We start from the raw sequence: 21,432 nt of genomic DNA, 5'->3' as shown, positions 1-21,432 counted from the left end.
GATCACAGGCCAGGATATGATATGATACATGCACAGGTCACATCTAATATGATGGCAACCCACAACCCTCCCAAGGTGTGTTGACCTAATGAAGCAGAAGCATACATCTCTGATGAAATATGGGGATTTTAGGTAGCTGGTAGATGCCCTTGATACCACTGCTCCTTTGAGGCCTCCCAAGACCTCTTCTAAAGACTTCCTAATCTTTGTAACAGGCCAACAGTTGCCTTACTTGAAGATGCTGGCATGCCCTACAATCCTGGACATTCCATGTCATTTCAGCTGGCACTTCAAAAGATGTCTGCCAGCATGTTCCAAAGATTTAGAGGAAGAAGGGGTGACAAATCTTACAGAACTGACAGGCCAGCATGTCAAATTTAAAGAAATAAGCAACTTTAGAATAAATAGGCCAAGATAAAATTGGCATCCAATGCCAGTCAACACTCTATATGTATATATGAATGCATGCATGCATGCATGCCAGTTAGTTTGTGAGCCTAAGGGCAGTGAACAAAGTTTGTAAACATGCATTACATGAGAAAAAAACTGAAATGGCATTAACTATTTCAGCCACCTGTTCAGAAATGAATTGCTTACCTCAGCACCAGAATAGTTGAAGATTCCCACCACACTAACAGGAACTAGCTTGTTCACACAACGACCAAGAGCTTTACGTCCAAGTGCAAAGACAAAAGGAATCTCTTGCTCTCGTGCCATGGCTATTACGTTATACAGAGCTTCATCCAATCCACCTTAGGAGAAAAAAAACAACACAAAGCTAAAGCTTAGAACAGTCATCTTAATAGTGCACCAGTATTCCACAGTTTTTGTCAGTGGCTATCGGCTAAAACTTTAGTACACATAGTTAGTCACCAGATATTTAGATTAAACCATGTACTGCCAGAAAGCAGTAAGGCTTTGAATGCAGTGCACATGCAGTAAATTTGCTTGTTTTATTAAAGTACAATCAAGTCTGTTATTTACTGAATATGATCAGTTAATCTGTACACCTAACAATGCTCTGAACCCTCTCATGGTGCTAAGTTGTGCACCAGGAATACTAAAGCAGAAACTTTATGAAACTGGATTCTCGGTTTCTTAATAGATCTTTTCCTTCTCTTACATATCTCAGGAAGTTATCATTTGCATTCCTGTAGTGTGCAAAATATACTAGGCACAGTCCCCAGTCCCACATACAGGAAGGCACAATTCCTGCCCCACTAGTTCCTGGAGTTAAAGAAATGGGCCCGAAGCAGAGTGTGGCAGCTTTACGATGGAATTGAAAGATGACCTGTCATGCTTATAGGATAGCATGGAAGATGCTTAAAATGACTCGGAAGTCAACATAATGGATTAACAAGGTTAGCATCACTGGTAGTGTTGGGGAAAATGCAATATACACATAGCATTTATACACTAAAATATTTCTTATTAAAGCACTTGTACCTTTTGACTGGATTTTTTCACAGTTAGGAGAAATGATCACACATTTTATCTTGTTTAACTTCATGTGCTTAGTAACCTCACGCAAACCCATAACAAGCCTTCTCCTTGCTTTAGCTCTCATAGGATCCTTTTGGTAAATGCGTTCCTGGAAGCTGACAAGCTCTTGCAATAGCAAAGTCACACACTCGTCTATTTCTTTACTTAGAACTTGATTACAATACCTGTCAATTCAGAAACCACCACATTTTAGCATATAGCAAATTCAGCAGTGCTGTTTGCCTTTAAATGATTTTTGGCAGAAATAATTTTTTTGTTACTTGTTCAAAGTATACTAAATACATTTATTTAGAAGTTAAAGAACTGTACACCTAAAACAACGTTAGGATATTCTGAAAGTGTTTAAAATGAAACCACAGTGAAATAAATTGTCAGTATACAACCCACCCACCCAGAGCCCACAACTTAAAGAGGATAGCTCATACACACTTATATTTTACAATTCACTATTCCTTGATCAAATTTGATAATCAATAAGGGATGCTTTCAAACACTGGTTAGTAGTAATTCCACTGTAGTAGGGGTGGATTGTAGCAGAGTTTCCAGCTCCCCAAACTCAAAGTTGCCCTTCATTTGAAATGACTTTTCTGCCTACTCCATTTCTTAAAAGCAGCAGCCTACCTGAAGAAAATCCCTCAGGAATATTATAACCTGCCCCATCAGAAGCTCGTAAGAAACAGAGGGTGCAAAACGCCAGGGAGTAGTACCTTTTTTATATGGGGGATAGGCTAACTTAAGTTCACCGACAACTTATAAGAGTCCAATAAATTCAAATACAGTTAGAAAATACATTTGACTAGAATACACCTTTAGAATTCAAGTTGAGTAATTCAAAGCGCTTACTCTCTAAATCTCTTGCTATGAATTTTAGTGATTGTTGAAGATGCCATTGGACTACCTATCCCTGAACTGGCAGGTGAGCCTTGTGACACTGGAGTCATGCAATATGGAGAGTTCTGACTTGCTGGAGAGAGTGAAGTATCACTAGGCATACTTAGCCCCGGTTCTGAAATAAATGAAAAAAAGCTTTGAAACGTCTTCAGTATGAAATGCATTTATATATAAAAGCAGTACAGTTTAACATAGGGAACTCATCTGCCACTCATATATCCCTCTCTCTGATTTTTACATATATTACAAATTTCAGGCACCTAATATCTGTCAGGTAAACCACTTTAGTGATATTTGAATATGCATTCAATTATTACATTTGAGCTCTTTTTAAAAAAAAAAAAAAAAAAAAAAAAAAAAAAAGAAGAGGTATTTGAGAATACAAGTGAAACAAGAACTACCTGAAGAGAGCAGCAAAGAGTCCTGTGGCACCTTATAGACTAAACAGACATATTGGAGCATGAGCTTTCCCATGCATCCGACGAAGTGGGTATTCACCCACGAAAGCTCATGCTCCAATACGTCTGTTTAGTCTATAAGGTGCCACAGGACTCTTTGCTGCTTTTACAGATCCAGACTAACACGGCTACCGTCTGATACTTGATACCTGAAGATAATAACTTCTTCCAAAAATTAAACTTGTGTGACATTTAAATTATGCTGTCTTTTTGCTGCTTTACTTTACAGTGATCTCCAGAGAGTCATTACCTACTTTTAACATTAAATACATCCTTGCTGTCCTAGCAATCTTTAGAGTATCACTCATTACAATTACCATGATATCACAATGTGGGTCACAAATCTCCATACCAAAGAGGTAGTGGCTGACAGCTTTGGATGTTCCTTTGCAGTTCAAGAATTAACCACAGTCTTAGCAAAAGTTCAAATAGTTTGCGTGAGTTCAAATGACTTGGCACTAAACTTGCATTTTCCCCCATATTGCATATGCCTCCGTACTTGCTGATTCTAGACAGAAGAGGGAGCACTAGAATGTGATTTGAAAAGTCTGGGTTTTCATGCTTTTTTTGGCCCTACCAAAAGCAGGAGGACCGGAAGTGTCATGAGAAAGCCTGTTCTAACAAGATTTCCAGCCCAAATTTGATGGGCACAACTAGTTCAGGGAAACATGTTAACTGGACTGCTGCACTTTTTCAAGTTCTTCTATCCCAAATTCATGCCTTATGAAAGCTGTGTCAGGTCCTTTTAACTACCGACTAATACTCAGAAAAAAACCACAACATATTACTAATATACATTTAGCATCAGATTCTCAGTTTGCATAAATTGGTATAGCAAATCTGTGGTCACTGAAATAAATAAAGCTATGCAAATTTAGATCAGCTGATGATCTGGCCCTTGAAATTTCTATTTTAACTCCCTAGAATATGACAGCAAAGTCAGAAGTATTATTTAACAAAAACCAAACTAGTAGACTACAATACTCAATTACCTAGGACTGAGAGAACTATAAAACTAACAAGAAATGTAAGTATTTGTTGGAATCAATTTGTAAATAAAGATTAAAAGTCTGGCTAAAATGGCAGTTTTAAACATTTACAAAACTCCAAATACCAAAGAAGAACAGACTCCAATGTCCCACACAGCAGAAGTTCAAGGTAAACTAGGAGTAAATGGGTGACACTGAGTAAGTTTAGGTTATGGCTAAATATCAGAAAAACTTCCAAATTAAGGTCTATTACAGAGAAAGCGTCTCAAATGGAAAGTGGAAGACTGATTTATTTGAAAAAATTAGACCTGACAAAGCACATGAGAATCTTGAATAGTTGAGAGATGGACAAAATGGCCTCAAATAGGTCTTTTTCATCTAATTTCCATTCTTTCATAAGGGAAATAGCTGATCATAAAATGAACAACAAGCTAATGGTAGCGGACTTTGTTACATGTTGAAAATAAAAGCAATCCAGAAAATTTAAAAAAAAAGTATAAATACTTCAATTTAAAACAATTATTTTTAAAAATCCTAAAACAAGAGAAGACTCTTACCTTCTTGAGAGGTTAACTCCTGAGACTGGTCATCAGTCAAACATACGGGCACCTCTTTCTGTTCATCAGATCCCAGAAGACTGTGATCTGCAGATAAGCGTCCTTTCTTTTCTTCTCTCTCTTTTAAAATAATCTAGGAACAAGGTACTAGTTTTCAATCAATTGAAACCTGTAAGTATTACAGATTGCTACAATGACGTGAGAAGCTTCCCTCACACAGAAATAGGGAAAAAATAATAGTTTGTTTTAGAGCCTTTTTGTTTCTGAAAGTGAACCTAAACGACACATTTTAAATCTGTTTGATGGATGAGAAATGGCACTCTTCATTTTAGTAGTTGCAATAAGGCAACACCACAATACCAGAGTATTTTTAGAGTAGTAGTGTTGCAGGAAGGGTTTTTTCATAGCTTTTGTTTAAAATACTTTCCAAACACTCTTTCAAACTTCTATTTGGTGAAAAGCATTCATCTTTGTCACCACAACCCACCCCCACTCTTATAAACACACCTGATGCAAGAATGCAATAAAATTGCAACAAAATCTTATCATTGTGTCTGGAAATTGTTTTGAAAAGCATCAAAAAGCACCACAATACAAAGTGCTGAGACTATATGGCTATTAGCCTTTATCTTTGATACTTTGATATTTTATCATTTACTGTATCAATGACAGATGCCAATACTGTAATGAATAATGAAAAATATGGGCCAGATTATCAGCTTTGTTGCATTCCCTGGACTGTCAGTCTATAAATCACTTGCTTCTGTTTCCTCTCCCACCCTTCACCAGACACACAACCCAGTGCTGGGTCTGTTCTAGGGATATGTCAGAAGCATGCTGTACTCCAGCAATCAGCAAGAGCTGCTAGAGAACTATTCCTTTAGGGGCAAGTTGGTCCCCAACTGTCCTAAAGATCAGGGCATCACAATTCAGGAGTTCATGAATCCCAATCCCACTAGGCCACAACTAAAACATTATTAAGAGAATTGTTAGTCATGGTTATTTGTTAATCTTGATACTTGGATCAAGACAGTCCCAAAACAGTTGCATGGTTTACCTTTTTAAGTGCTGTCGGGCGCTTTAGTTTGGAAATTTCTCTCTCTTTCCCTCTTTTTACTTTTGGAGCAGTTGAGTCCAAAGGATTAAGACAACCCACACATGGCTGTCCTTTAGTTAATGACTTTCTGTTGGTAGATTCTTTGGTATGAAAAGGTGCACCACCGCCAACTAAATGTAGGCAAGAAAGATAGTCTCACTAAAAGATACTACTGAAAGAAAGCCCAGACACTTTCAAAATTTCCACTAACGAATTCTCACCAAGTACATTTTCCTTCCTTTTGCAGGGGAAGGGGGAGGTTATGACAAGAAAGTTACATCACCAAATGTTGATGTTTTCATATTTATATATTTCTTCAATTTAGCCTCATGTTTTAGGAAACTGACTACTCATTCCAGGAGAAAAAGAAGGCTAGACATCACATTTAAGAGTAAAATGGAGATTGTCTCAAATGACATGTAAATATCATTTTTCTAGGCATGAATATGTAATCTGTAAATACTTGTTAGTTATAATAGTACGACAAATTAAGAAGGAAGGTAGAATTTAACTGACATTTGGAAGAACAGATTTTACTGTATAGCAACAGGCCAAAAAAAAAAAAAAAAATGCATTTTAAAATGAAGCCTAAATCAAAGTTCTTTACAGCACTTTGTTAGATACAATTTTGCTGGTCAGTATTTATGAATGGAAGACTCCTTGCAAATTAGGGAATACAAAAAGTGCATTTTGTTCCTTTATTTCCCAGAGGCTGTTCATAGTACTTTATACAATAGCACTTTAATAAGTGTTCAGGCAAAGGGGGCAATTTAAAAAGGGCCCGGTGGCCCCTGGCAGCACAACAGAGCTAAGGCTGCCTGCCCTCGCTCTGTACCGCTCCCAGAAAACGGCCGGCACATCCCTGCAGCCCCCGCAGCTCCCATTGGCCAGGAACTGCAGCCAATGGGAGCTGTGGGGGGTGGTGCCTGTGGGCAGTGGTGCGCGGGGACCCCTTGGGCCCCCCGCCTAGGAGCTGCTGCCACAGGGATGTGTCGGTCACTTTCGGGAGCTGCCCGAGGTAAGCGCGGACCCCCTGACCCCAACCTCCTGCCCCAGCCTCGAGCCCGCACCCAAACTCCCTCCCGAAGTCCGACCCTGCACCCCCATCCAAACTCCCTCCAAGAACCTGACCCCACACCCTCTCCCACACTCAAACTACCTCCCAGAGCCGGCACCCCGCATCCCATCTCCCTCCCAGAGCCTGCCCCCCCACCCAAACTCCCTCCCAGAAGCTGACCCCAGCCACACCCAAACTCCCTCCCAGAGCCTGCACCCCACATCTCATCTCTCTCCCAAAGCCTGCACCCTGCACCCTAGCTCCCTGCCCCAAACTGGTGAAAGTGAGTGAGGGAGGGAGGGGGAGAGTGAGCAACAGAGGGAAGGGGAATGGAGTGAGCAGGGGGCGGGACCTCGGAGAAGGGGCGGACAGGGCATGTTCTCAGGGAAGGGGCAGGGCAAGGATCTTTGGGTTTGCGCGATTAGACAGGTGGCAACCCTAATGGGTGGGCATGTGGAATTACCTGTGTATGAGAGGGGCCTGGTATTGGTGAGCTGACGGGCTTTCATTGCTTGTTGCTGTTTCTCAAGCGCTGCTAACATATCCCCTAAGTCTAGCTGCACGGGAGCTTTACTCTTCTTCCCAGCTGCTTTGGATAAAGCCTCCTGTTACATGAACACAAGACACCGTTCACCTTTATGTCTTTTTATCAATGATCAGTAGAAGACAGCATCGATTTTAAACAGACATTGTTGCTATAATAGTGTATGAAGGAATGCTGTCTGATGATGGTTATTCCTCCCCTAGCAATTACTACTTGAAAATGTAACAGACCTGGAGTTTCTTCTGCTCCATACTTATTTCTGAATATTCTTGAGCTGTGGCAAGTGCTGCTGCCAAGGCTTTCTTCTTTTGACTTTTTGCACGTTTGGGTACAGAGGTTGTAATAGGAATTGGAGTTTGGACTATATTGATTGGAGAATTTTCAGGTAAATCATCCAGCTAAGGTTGCAGAAGAAAGAGTATAAACATAATTACAAGCTTTTAAAATAGAAAAGGAATTATTTATCTGAGACAGTAGCAAAAGAATTATGCAAAGTAGAGAACTAGTCCATTTAGTAGATATACTACCTATCAAACAAGTAACATACAGCTGTGACATAAGTCACAGTATGCATGAGGATATAGCTAAATTAGTTTTGTGGAGTACTTAATCTTTATAGTGAGAGACATGTTACATGTCAAACAAACTAGGGAAATTCAACCTAGATGGAGCTACTATAAGGTGGGTGCAAAACTAGTTGGAAAACCGTTCCCAGAGAGTATTTATCAGTGGTTCACAGTCATGCTGGAAGGGCATAATGCGTGAGGTCCCGCAGGGATTAGTTCAAAATCTTCATCAATGATTTAGATAATGGCATAGAGAGTACACTTATAAAGTTTGCCAAGCTGGGAGGGGTTGCAAGTGCTTTGGAGGGTAGGATTACAATTCAAAATGATCAGACCATTTCTCCAGAAGTAAATAGGATGAAATTCGATAAGGACAAATACAAAGTACTCCATTTAGGAAGGAGCAATCAGTTGCACACATACAAAATGGGAAATGACTGCCTGGGAAGGAGTACGGTGGAAAGGGATCTGGGGGTCATAGTGGACCACAAGTTAAATATGAGTCAACAGTGTAACACTGTTGCAAAAAAAAAAAAAAAAAAAAAGCAAACATCATTCTGGGATGATGTTTTTTATGTAATCTACCAATGAATTTTTTCTCCGACCAATTCATTTTTTAAATAAATAGGTATTCTATACACATGTGGTTCCTCCACAGGTATAAAGTAGCAATGGGGGGGGAGGGGGAGGAAGAGAGAAGGGGGAGAATCCAAGTCTTGGCTTCTTGACAATATGGTTTTCTCTGACATTGCTATTTTAGTTAAAAGACCATTGGAAAAGTATTTCCATAACAAAGTCTATAGTAATGTGTGTTGTATATGCTTTTTAAAAAAATTCCACCATTGTGACCTTGTAAATACTGCAATAGACCAGACAGATTCATGCAAACGGGGAATGCAAATTCAGGTAACACTAATCAGAAATTGTCTTCACCTTAAAAATAAATATCAAGAATAAAAAAAGTCTTTACTTACTACTTTTGGTGAAAATTTTTGCTGAATGTTACCACCTTTGCCACTTCCACTGTCACTATTTAACTCTGGAAATTCATCTTCATCCTAATTGAAGAATTGAGGATTAAAAGTCACACTGCCCTACAACTTGGGTAAAAACCCACCACACACCAAAAGACCAAGGTCATTAACTTGAATGGCCAAGGCTATAAGTGAAGTATCCAGTACATGTATCCAATGGTAAAAATAATATTGTACATATTTTGAGTAATATATTATGTTAAAGAAATCCCTGCAATATTAGAGAAAAGCACTGAATTTAGTTAACTTTTACATTCTATAAAAATTGCAGCAAAAAATAAACTGGAAATCTACTACACTAGTTTCAAAATTTAACTGAGTTTAATATAAAATCAGAAAGTACACATAGCAGACCTAAACTACAGAGGCAATACATATAGCATTGTGAGAATCAGTGTATTTTATCACATTGTGGAACTTTAGAATTAGTTTTCAGCAAGAAGAGATGTCACGAGGCAACTATCACCAGTTCAATGTTTTATTAGGTCTTGTCATATTGAAATTCTAACAGTGATGTGAACACAAAAAAAAAAAAATACCTCAAAGTACAAGGGTTCGGGACTTTGTTCTGCTCTGCTTGATTGGCTTGTGGTTAAAGGCTTCTCGTGTCGCTTCTGAAGTTTTTGCCTTCTTTCTGAAGATGTGCTTTGTCCCCTGCATCTGAAACCAGACTTACAAATCAAGGAAAGAGTTCTTAGTGTTTTAGAATTAAAAATGGTATAGATTTGTAATGCATTCATGCTAGCTACTCAATTATACTAATGGAAAAAAAGACCAGTTAAAATTGATTTTTACAAAATAAGCTACATTACCTATGAGGTGTGTGCATTTTTTAAAATGAAAATATTTGATTGAAAGGCAGAGTTTATAATTCTAATCATATACTACAGGTGGGACCATAGATAAAAAATTCTTTGGAATATTAAAATTTTAATTTTATTTTTTATCACTAAGGCTGATTGTTTATATTTTACATTTCATCCTTCTCTGAAATACTACACTAATGCATGAAAGAAAGTGAAATTGACTGATCTTTTTGAAAATAACAGGATAAAGTTTAAGAACGAAAACTAATTTTTTTTTTTATAAGCACTCATGTAAACTGTTACTGTTCTATGACTAGACAGCATCCCTTTAAAAGTATTCATCAGCTGAACTGTTAACATGAGTAATTCATTTATAATCTTTATTTAATTTCAGCAACACCTACATACATACTATATATCTGCAATGTACATTTTTTACAACAACTTTTATGGAATGAACTAAACCTTTTCAAATTCTATATTTGCATTTGGAAGAAGATATAATTCACCCATTATATGCTTCTCATACATATGCAATTAGTTACACAAGGTAACAGAAGCAAAGACATTCAAAGTTCCGCTTTAAACTCTTCATATTCACCCTCAGTATTACAGAATAGGCGACGTGAGAATGAAATAATCTGAGCTTCCACTCCTTCTGAATACCAGTGAACAAGACAGGCCTTATCTAAAAGACCACAGTTGTGGTCTTCTGTGGGCTCCTCTGATATTGGAGACCAAGAATTATAAGGAAGAGTATCAGCTTTCACTCATTTTGTAGACCTTTTTCTTGCTAAAATAGTTTTGAATATAGAAACCAAATACTCCAACTGAATGTATTTTTCCTGACATGTGCCCTCCAATACAGCTGTTCAGGCTGGGCACATAGAGGTATTATCATATGATAATGCTGTTTTCCTTGCCCTCTGCAAAATGCTAAGGTTGTTCTACCACTGAATAGTTGACATAGGAATATTAGAACTGAAGACTGAACTGATGCAGTTACAAAATGAGTTGAAAGAGCCATTGTGATGTAACATCTAAACATACGCAATGCTAAACATTGTTCCTGATGAGCTAGTAAAATGAGAGTGGTGATGCTGTGAACTTCGGCACTGGAGATGCAAATCCGCCGCTGACTTCAGAGTTTTACCCTTAAGCTGGCGAAGGTTTAAGGTGCAGCGATGAGAACTAAGTGTGATAATGGCATGCTGAACATGTACAATACACATTTTTTAAAATTAAGAGCATTGTATCCATCTCAAAAATAGCTGCTTACCTGCTCTCCAAACTGCAGGAACAGTTTGCTAACAGGGCCCTTTCGGAGGGAACTAAGAGGAGGTAACTACAAGAGGCCACTTGGTGACTTCTCAGAATCTTCTCTTAACTGACCATGGTTGGACCAAACAGACCAAAAAAACCTCACAAAACCTATTTTACTGGACCCTCCCACCTTCCCCACAAGCCAATCCCACAAGCCACCCTATGTGCAGAAAGAGCTACGTTCACAGGAAGCTTACAAGGACATGAATGTGCACAGAGGTACCTTGGGGGTGGGAAATGCACGAGGAAACTGTGTTGCAAATGCATAAAAATTCCTTAAACTCCCTTTATAAGGCTGAAGTTCAGCACAGTGCTAGGCATGGGAGGGCTGGCTAAAAAGGGAGCATGCCACAGATTCCAAACACATGACCATTTTCTGACTGAGCTCTCACTGCCAATGGACCTGGGTGCAAATTAAATCCGCCCTCTTGGTGGAACAAAGGGCAGAAGCTGTTCGAAGATCAACTCCTCCTTCAGTTGCAATGAGCTTGGCTGGCAAAGTGAGGTGTATTTTATAGCTCCTTGAGCTTAATTTGGCACTTAGTCTGTGGGATTAAATAAAAGTGATGTGAAATATCTGTGGGAGTAAAAGAAAGCCAATTCTCTTCCTTCTCCCCCAGATTATCCAAAAGCACCAGTCCATGTAAAATTGTGGCCAGAAAAACTTGAGCTGACTCAAATTACTATAATAGATTATAACAACTGAGAACCGCTGTATTCCTAGAAGATTATGGGGCAGTCAACTTCTATAGTCCCAATTTTCACATACACAAAGATTAAGGTATTGATTAACTGTATAGCTAAGTGATTGATTACATTTGATTCGTTATGAAAATGTTCAGGAGCCCAAATAACCAAACCTAGTCAAATGTATTATCTAAAGACAAAACAGTACAATACAAAAAAAGGAGACACTGTACATGTCCTTGTTCTTATCATCTAACAGCATGTTCACCTTCTGCATAAGGTGTACTTCAAAGATACACCCAAAGACTGCTTGTATTTATAGAATGGTTGCTTACCAGTTAGAAAACACTTCATACGTCACCCAGATTCAACCCACCAGTCCCTTAACTTGTTGTTTTGTTCCTTTCTGATCTTTGTTTTGGATACTAACTAGCATTCCAGGTACTGGTCCGTAAAGGTACCCCCGCAGCTTGAACGAGCACAGAGTATCAATGTATTTGGTCTTTGACAGTTTTCCTATCCGCTTATGCTAAATGCTGAGTGGTCCGTTCCAAGGTATCGTGGGATATACCAGTGAACAGCATTGTGGGGAAAACAATATAGTTTAGTTGGCATAACTGCTCAACCTTCATATGTTGAATATTTATACCATGTGCTTAATACATATTAATGTTGTGTTAGCAATAGGTATGACATACACTTTTGCTGACAAAGGAGAGAAAATAGTGAACCCACCAGTGTGCACCAAACAAGACTAAGTATCTTCTTGTGTACACATACTTCGCTTCCAATACCTCCAGTCTAAATGTAAATGAGTGGCCATTTTAGGCCGCACATGAAGGGCTGTGCTGTTGGATCCTGATGCAAGACTGCTGCCTTAGCACAGACAGCAGCTTGTTTCAGATTTCAAAACAAAACAAAAACAAAAAAAATTGCAAGACGGTCCAAGTTAAAAAGGGCATTCTCTTTTTATATAGGATTTTTTTGTGGGAACTATCCAATACATATCTATTAGCATTCCAAAGTAAAGTTTTATAAGAATTTCATGCTAGGTCAAGACCTTGCATAAATTTTAGCATAGAACAATTTTTGGTTTAAAACCATCTACTTAGATACCAGAGCAGCATAAAGAAAATGTAATGGAAATGCTGACAATATAAAAGGCACCAATATAATATATCATGATGGCTGCAAATAAATTGACAAGAATGAGAACAGAGAATGTAAATGCCATAACAAATTTGTAACTTTAAAAAATCCCAAATATTTTGATCAATTTTCAAAGACTAAAGTGGAAGCATTTTCCACTCGTCGTTTAAAGCATCTGTTAAATTGTCCATATAGTACCTGAAAATCGTTGCACTTATTATTCTGTTATTAAATGGTACACTTTCCAGACTTGTCTCCATTTCACACACTACTGACATGCCCAGAATAAAAAGACCCTCCTTAACTGGAGATTTTAGGCAGAATATTGCCAAATGTGTACTTGCAGCCAAAGTACGAAGGCAATAAATAGAATGCATAGAGTGATTAAATCATGATATAAAGTTTGCTTTCCACTTCCATTTTCATTTTAATGCATTGCTTACTGTGTGTTAATTCTTAATAATTTGAGAGATGCAATTTACAAGAGATTAATAATGTTTTAAAATTAAAACACAAAGGTACCTGTGAACTATTTCTCTGTTCAGCTGGTCTTCCACCTCTGGAAAATGAATGAGGGTTTTCTATCCAAGGTTTTTTCTGAGTTGCCTGGGAATTTACATTAGTCCAACTTATGGCAGCTGAAAGAAATAGAAGTTTCAAAATAAAAATATATGAAAGAAAAGTCAATAAGTATAGCAGAAGTTGTATTACTTTGATTATATACACTACCGAATATTTGTCACTTCAAAGTAAAAGATCACACCAAGTGTGATGTGAATCTTGCAACAGTTTCTTCTCTGCTAAAAATTCAGTTCCATAATTATGATTTCTAGAATTTGGTAAAAAAAATCTGCTTTTGAGAACAGAATTCAGCCACAGGCACTCAACTGCCAATAGTGAAGTTTGATTATCTTGGTAAACATCTAATGCAATAGTGGGCTTATTAGAATAGTTGCATATTATTGACAGTGAGCCAATCCAATTGGCTTTTCTGCCCACTGTTTTCAGGGCTGAATTTAGTACAATTCCTCTCGTTATTTTTCATTATTATTACAGTAGGGTTCAAAACTCCTGATCAGGATAAGAACTTCCTTTTTCTGTTCTGTACAACATACAATAAAGTCACTGACCCAAGCAGCTTATGCTCTAAATAGCAACAAAATAAGACAAGTAAGGTAGAACACAACGGGGAAGGAAACAGGAAGCAAGTGTGAAACACAGGGTTGCATGTATTCTTAGCTGAGAGTATCATCTGAAAGCCTCAACCCTCCCCCCCCCAAGCTTAGGTAGAGACAAGTGCAATTAATGAATCATTATCAGGCCACCTGCCTATTCATTATTATTGAGCAACTGATCATCAGTGTGACAGTACAGATGGGTCTTGAGATGAGATTTGAAGGAGCATGGGGTAGTGGCTATGCTGAATGATTTAGGAAGGACACAGCAATATTCTTAGCAACATGTAAATAAAGATATATTATGACACAGCAAATGTGACAACTTCAAGATTTTTTTTTCAAGTTAAAAAAAAAAAAAAGCTTTACCTGCATTTATTGATGGTTCTACAATCTGAAAAGGAAGGAAGAACATTTTAGTAAAATATTTTTATTATCGTAGCAACCACAGCAGCCTTGGCACTTCACAAATGTTCACCTACATTCATTGCACCAGAATCTGTATTTTTTGAAGTCATGGCGGCAGCAGCAGCCTGATTGTTGCTATGTTTAGGACTGCAGTAACCACTATCGCTGTCAATATCGGCTTCACTGGCCCCTTGTTCACTGGAGGACTCTGCAGCAGGATGGGATGCACGTCTTCGCCTGCCTTTCGATTTCCATAGCATTGTACTAGAGCTCTCAGAAAGTGACTTATTAGCTATCTCTGAAGGAAAATCTGTAAGACAAAAAGTATAGCCATTTGTGTTGCTGTTGGAAAGCAGAAAATATTACTAATGATACATTAACATTTGTGATGAAAACACAAAAGCTACTGAAAAGAAATCTTAGCACCAGGTAGTTTCAACCTAGTAAAAAGAGAAATGTACTGACAGTGCTGGATGACTATTACCAGATCTATTTGTGTTGTACTAACCAACCCCTTGATCAAGATGCAACCTATTTTTGGCAATGGGATTTGCCAACAAACATGTTTTGTTGCCAACAACAAGAGTCTTCAAAACAAGGGAGTTAGGTAACACCATGTAGGTTGTCAAGCCAAAATTCTCATTAAGTTGCATTCTGGGTCTCTGAATATTCATACAGCAGGATTCTTGCCATTATTGCTTTAAATGCAGAAGTGGAACAGGCAACGACAGTGAAGAAAAACCATTCCAGAAGATGCATAAAGCTGAATTTATGAAGAAAACCTTGCAATAATTTTTTTTCTGTATCAAATCCAATGTACTGTATGGTTTTTAGAACTGCTCTTCTATCTAGTCTCTAAAAAAAGAAGAAAAAAAAAAGTTTTGAAGACCACTCTTGGAAGAGATTTATCCTTCTCCCAACACAGTGATTTTTAGTACTCCTGAAAAGTTCCAGATTGATGCCACTAGAAGTTTGCCAAAGAACAGATAGAGCGAAGACACCAGAAATGCAATTTCTCCACACTGCCTCCCAGAGTGCCTTAACATTAGTCCAGTGGGGGTATCTGCTGCAATTGCCAACAAGAGTTCTAATTAGTGTGAAACCATTAGAAACCACACAGATTACCATTCATTTCATATAGGCCCCAGGCAGCCAGACAGGAAGACTTTTGCAAAACGTAGGTCATTTTTTGAACTTGATGTTGACTGTTTCCCTTCAAAACAGGCGGGGAAAGGAAGCCTATATGAAGTATTAGATAAAATGATAAGCTCCAGTTTTAACACATGCATGCCAAATCTTACCAAAGTTAAAGCTTACTGTCATGCCATTAATAGTTCTTGTTTAGAACTATTTCTCTGCAGCAAGCAGCGTTAAACCTTCAATACTTAGGTTTTTATCTGGTTAAGTCATATAATTGATTAAAGTTTCAAGATGATAAATCACACCTGCCCTACTGACTTACTACATGCTATAGAATGTTTACAGATTTAAGATTTCAAGCTTTCTGACAATCAGCCTCCACCAAAAATATATCAGGAGCCCAATTATCAGTCCTGCCACAAGTCTGACACACACAATACCTACCTTTCTAGCTATCTGGAGAGTCCATTTAATTGTTTACAAGGGTTTTCCTCAAACCCCGCCCAAAAATTTACCAGTATTTCTATAAATATAATTCTTACCTTAAACTAAAAGTAAAATCAGTGTTTGCAGCCTACCATTCATTAGCAACCTTACAACAAATTAAATGCACACAGTGGAGAAGTTTGAATGAGCAGGTGAGAAACGAGGGCAGATTTTCTGTTCATAAAAAAAAACCCTGCAGTTTCAAGCTTCAGGAAGATTTTCTAAATAGTGATTACAAACATCTTTTTCTTACAAGTCCTGAGAGTGTCTTTTCAACCCCAACACCATAGGCTTCAGCTAATAAATACTGCTAGCTGGAGTCTCCATAACTCAACTCAGCAGAACTTAGTCCTAGAGAAGTCACCTGTCAGTCTATAAATTGAGATTCCATGAGTGGGGACTTCAAAGTCTGCAGAGCCAGTGCCCTTGATCATCTAAAGGTTTTGGGTGCCCTCTCTTACCTCTGAGGCCTTCAGATAATCATAATTTGTTCTATTGGGATCACAACTGCCATTGATGGCTGACATTTTGCAGATGAAATGTGACAGCAGCTCAAAGACAATGCAACTACAGTTTAGGACAGGAAGCAAACCATACAGTACAATTTAAAGTTACTAGAGAAATTAGGTAGGAAGATAAGATTCCAAGTCGAAGTTAATCAGGCCACTAGTGGTGTATCCCAATATTTCTTTCCCAAAGAAGGTTAAGGAGACTTTAATCATTAGGAGTAGTTGTGTGTCTCCAGCAGCATTCCTATGATGTGGCACTGATTCAGTTCTGAGAGAGTAAAGAATGCCAACTAATGAGTCAACCGCTTGTTTTCTACAGCGGGGGTTCTCAAACTGGGGCCGCCGCTTGTGTAGGGAAAGCCCCTGGCGGGCCAGGCCGGTTTGTTTACCTGCAGTGTCCGCAGGTCTGGCCGATCGCGGCTCCCACTGGCCACGGTTCGCTGATCCAGGCCAATGGGAGCTGCTGGAAGCAGCGTGGGCCGAGGGATGTACTGGCTGCCACTTCCGGCAGCTCCCATTGGCCTGCAGCGGCAAACCGCGGCCAGTGGGAGCCACGATTGGCCGGACCTGCAGATGGGGCAAGTAAACAACACAAGTGGCGGCCCCAGTTTGAGAACCACTGTTCAACAGCACTTCTTTGGTTCTTAAAGTTCTCCATTAGCCATCTTGTAGGTCCAACCCTCTTTAACTTATGATCTGACTAGATCAGAAAACATGATTGGTATGGCTGCAGTTCCAGTTAATTAACAGACACACACACACACACACACACACAAAAAAAAAAAAAAAAAAAAGACATCTTACCTGTTTGCTGAGATGCATCAACCAACAGCACAATTTTTGATCTGTTCTCAGGGCCTGATGCACTGGTCTCTTTTTGGATAGCCACACTTTTCACTGGAACCCTTTTGCTTTTTGTGTGTGTCTGTAACTGTAGTTGCTGTTTTAAAAGATTAATCAAATATATACATGAGACATTATTTAAATACGACAGTTAAAAATCATTTGGTTAGTGCTATTACAATTTTTATAAAGTAATAACAGATTCTTTACAGAAATCACCTGTTTGAAACAAGGTATTATGGGTAATGTTCTCCAGTAGTTCACAAGGTTAATACTATTTTGGATCACATTCTAGCATCTATCAGTTTAAAAAAGTTTTCAATATCTTCCATGCAGCTTAGTTTAAGGAACTACAAATACTATATTATACCGTAAGCCAACCCGTTTTGGAGACTATTACCTAAGTAACTAATGCTAGATGCTAATATGTTGCAGTTTAATGTAATTAATATATTTCTACAAAAGCAAATGACTACACAAGCAGAGTGCCTTTTAGCTAAGTGCAACATATTAATGGACTTCTTCTTCAATATACCCAGTGCTTCTTAGGACATATATGTACCTAAAATGTGTTCCAATAAAGCCCTCAGAAATGCTGTTAAATGTAAGCAGCCTAGTGCATTTGGCATGACAGATCACCTACTGCAGTGGTTTTCAATCTGTGGTCTGCAGACAATGTCGAAGATTTCCAAAGGGGTCCGCACCTCCATTTGAAATTTTTTAGGGGGCCGCAAATGAAAAAAGGTTGAAAACCACTGACCTACTGTTTTAAAATTACTTGTGCAATATCCAAGAGCTAGAGAGAAAAAAATCCTAGGTGGCAGTCAACAACATTCAATGAAGTAGCTGTTGGCCATATACGACCCTCAAACAACCTGTCTCCCAGCTCCCTAAAGCCAACAGCATCACCCCTCAGATATTCTATCTAGGTTCTTGTAGTACAACAGTCACAATAGGATGATCTTGTTTTGTCCTTTGAAATACTAATTGTGCAAAATTAAAGCATCACTGTTATACTTTATAACTATATAAAGTTATACTGCTTCAGAAGAAACCAAGGGTAGAGAAAAAATCTTATTATACGTACTTGTCCTATGCTGTTGAACAAGAATATATAGGACAAAAAAGCAGTTCATTTTTTGTGCAAAGATGTTTTCACATGATTCTTTTATTTGCTCTGTTAATTAGGGCTCAACAATGACACGCTTACCTTTTGCGCAGCTGGTCCCCTGTTACTGCTTTTGCTTCGCTGTCTGGATAATGGAAAGACCTGGCCTGGCTGGTTTGGGCGATCAGTGCATTCGGTTGTAACTGTACTTACAGCACTTGCTGTCTGAAAGGGTGCAGAGTAGGGTGCAGGAAAAGGATGATAGAAACCCATGACTTGTGCACATGGGGCTGGCATAAACTGGTAATATGTATACTCTGTAGAGACAGGTGGTTGAGCAGATATAATAGGATAAGCAAGGTAAGGTCCTGTGGGGTTTGGGTTTGGCTGCTGCCATCTGATGTCATTATTATATAATGGAAATTGTCTGTAAAACCAAAAGAGAAAAATAATAAAATTGCTGAATAGTTACATATAATTGGAGTGAGTTTACTAGTAACTCAATCCTTTATTCTGAAAAAGAAATTAGTGCAAACTGTTTCATGAACTCTTAGCTTTTAATAGCTTAATTCAAATGCTTAACTGTTAAAAATGCCTTGTGTGCAATAATACATATTTTGAGAGCATGACTGAAATAATGTAATTCCAACTGCATTCAAGGACACTGTATAAAATACACAAGATACTGTGATAAATAAAACTGTTCAAACCTAAAGATTTAAATTTTATGAAGCAAAAGAATGTTAATGTTATACTAAGCAATTAAAAGAATAGGCCAGACGAAACTAACATCTTATGACAAAATAATTGTCAAGAAAAAATTATCTTCACCACAACACAGAAAGCTGTTTATAACAAACTTTCAAATTAGAGGCACTGATATATATTTATAGTTTGTTTATACTGTAGTTCAAAGTATTTCAACACATCAGAAAATGAAAATGGATTAAATACTTGGAGACACACCAGATAAATTTACAGATAGCTATGGTAGCAATAGTTTAGGCTGACATTCACCTACTTATCCAGGACGAATAATGTTTTGATAGGAAAACAAGCCATCAGCTCACATTTTATCCCAGGCTCTTAAGTTCCCTAATGCAGACTTTGAGAGCGCACATGAAGACAGACTCCTACCACTCACGTAAGTTCTCTATTCCTTGAAGCACTGAGAGCAAGTGCAGTGCAGTGCAGTGCAGTGGTCTCCCCCTGGCCAATCTCTATTGCTGAGTACAACCAAAAGAGCCCCACAGGAACTCTGAGCCCAATTCCCCTCCTCTCCATAGGACTAGGAAGAACATTGTGTAGGGAAAACTGCAGATATGTGTTAGAAAGAGGAGGGGCAGACAAGGGTAAAAATTCATAACAATTTGTGCAAATTGTGCAGTTCCTAGTAAAGGGACTGTTAAGTAGAGCCCTACACAGGAAAGGTGTAGAGCCCTGCAGCGGGACTGGGATCCCATGGGTCCCGCTGCCATAATAGCAAGAGTGGGATTTAAAAAGGTCTCTACTGTTAAGTATTTTAGCAATTTATACACTGTAGCATTTTAAGATATCAAGGTGCCATACAGACACTGACTAAGCCTTGTAACATTCCTATGAAGTAGGAAAGCATTACCCCCATCCTGCATAGGAACACAGATATAGAGAGGATAAGGGTCTTCATGGCTACAGAACTAGTGAATGGCAGAGCTGGGACTTGAATAAGGGTTTCCAGTTTCTAATCCCTTCCTATACTCAGTTTAATGCATCATGCAGTCTTGCACATGCTCGGTGCAAATAAAGTTAGTTATGGGAAGGCCTCAGACTGCTAACAGCATACTGTTCTACCACTTAGGTATCTACCACCTTTCTCTTAGTACCTTGTTTTAGAGGTGGCTGGGTACAATTCAGAGACACTCATTTGACTGGCTCTGGAAGGTTTAAGAGTAGAGCAGATGGGTTCAAGAAGGATCTGTGGTCAGTCCTCTGACCAAGGCAAGAAAGAACAAGGAATCTAAGAATCGAAGGGATTAAAGGAGAAAAATGGGGACAACATTACCCAGGGTCATAGAAACTCTATCCTCACCCAGGAGGGGACGGAAGACTAACTAATTGCAGCGAGGGAGTTCTCAAACTTACCAATAATTATATGAAAACCGTGTTTATATAACCAGTTTCTTGATTCCAGGCACATCTTTGACAGAAGGGAAATTCAAATTTATTTAAAAGTTAGTGTCTTTTTCCATATAGGAGCACTACCACAAATTACCTGTTGGCCTGGTTTTCCTGTACAAATGGGTAGCAAGTAATCAGGTAGCTAGGAATAGGAGTTGGTTCCACTCCATTAACACCTCCACTCTCATTAGGGAGAGCCATAGATATCATAAGTGTATCAGGACCCTTCTTCTGAGGAATAAATGGTTCTACTTCAGCTGACAGTTTAACATTCTTAAGAAAGGAAAAAAACAACATTAATAAAGTCAGAGTCAGTGGTTAAACAACAAGTTAACAAATGGTAGTGGTTATTCTGCAAATCATTAATAGATTCTCTTTACTTGCGGCATTTGACACATTGAAGATTTTTAAACCATATAAGGACCTGACAATTTAAAGTCTTAAGTAATGACCAAGCTATTTACACAAGACAACATTTACACTGGGAAAATGCATTTTAACAAGTATTAGCAGGCCTAAGGCTGTTTAAACAATCAGGTGCCTAAGGTTGCATTTAGAAGTCCAAAATAAACTGTAAGACCAGTGTAAGAAAAAGCAGCTCAAACAGAAGTTCAGACACATTTACTAGTTGTAAATATGAAAAAATGTACGGTCTTTATGAGAAAACCTAGTCTCATCATGACTCCCCTTACATTCTTTTAAGGAAACCATTTAACCAGTAACAAGTAAACACATGGAAACAGCACTCCTCTTTCCCCTCTGTTGATGCCCTATGGAAAGATCATGGTTGGTTGGTGGGAATGCAACATCCTCTCAAGTGTAATATCACAAACCAAAAGGAATCACCTTCATCCTCTTTTCCATTTCTCTCTTTACTCTTCGGGATTATAAATCAAACATCCATCATGTCCATTAAACAAGGGCATTCTCCTGAACAGCTTACCAT

The 21,432-nt window shown here is 38.5% G+C and overlaps 1 protein-coding gene across 2 annotated transcripts in view; it reads right to left on the bottom strand.

The window, feature by feature from the left end:
* The window catches only part of SECISBP2L (SECIS binding protein 2 like), a 39,247-nt gene that overhangs the window by 10,176 nt on the left and 7,639 nt on the right, over window positions 1–21,432 (bottom strand). For both annotated transcript variants that reach the window (XM_054041808.1, XM_054041809.1), the window contains exons 2-16: window positions 20,581–20,759; window positions 18,432–18,756; window positions 17,183–17,318; window positions 14,318–14,553; window positions 14,205–14,229; window positions 13,183–13,298; window positions 9,235–9,366; window positions 8,636–8,719; window positions 7,326–7,493; window positions 7,015–7,156; window positions 5,456–5,625; window positions 4,399–4,531; window positions 2,347–2,509; window positions 1,447–1,667; window positions 598–752 (exon numbers count right to left, since the gene is read on the bottom strand). In XM_054041808.1, the coding sequence (XP_053897783.1) occupies window positions 598–752; window positions 1,447–1,667; window positions 2,347–2,509; window positions 4,399–4,531; window positions 5,456–5,625; window positions 7,015–7,156; window positions 7,326–7,493; window positions 8,636–8,719; window positions 9,235–9,366; window positions 13,183–13,298; window positions 14,205–14,229; window positions 14,318–14,553; window positions 17,183–17,318; window positions 18,432–18,756; window positions 20,581–20,759 (2,385 nt within the window). The remainder of the gene's footprint in view (window positions 1–597; window positions 753–1,446; window positions 1,668–2,346; window positions 2,510–4,398; window positions 4,532–5,455; window positions 5,626–7,014; window positions 7,157–7,325; window positions 7,494–8,635; window positions 8,720–9,234; window positions 9,367–13,182; window positions 13,299–14,204; window positions 14,230–14,317; window positions 14,554–17,182; window positions 17,319–18,431; window positions 18,757–20,580; window positions 20,760–21,432) is intronic.

This window comes from Malaclemys terrapin, chromosome 10, assembly GCF_027887155.1.
Source record: "Malaclemys terrapin pileata isolate rMalTer1 chromosome 10, rMalTer1.hap1, whole genome shotgun sequence".
NCBI classification, from domain to species: domain Eukaryota; kingdom Metazoa; phylum Chordata; order Testudines; family Emydidae; genus Malaclemys; species Malaclemys terrapin.
This window is presented reverse-complemented; position numbering and strand designations above follow the sequence as displayed.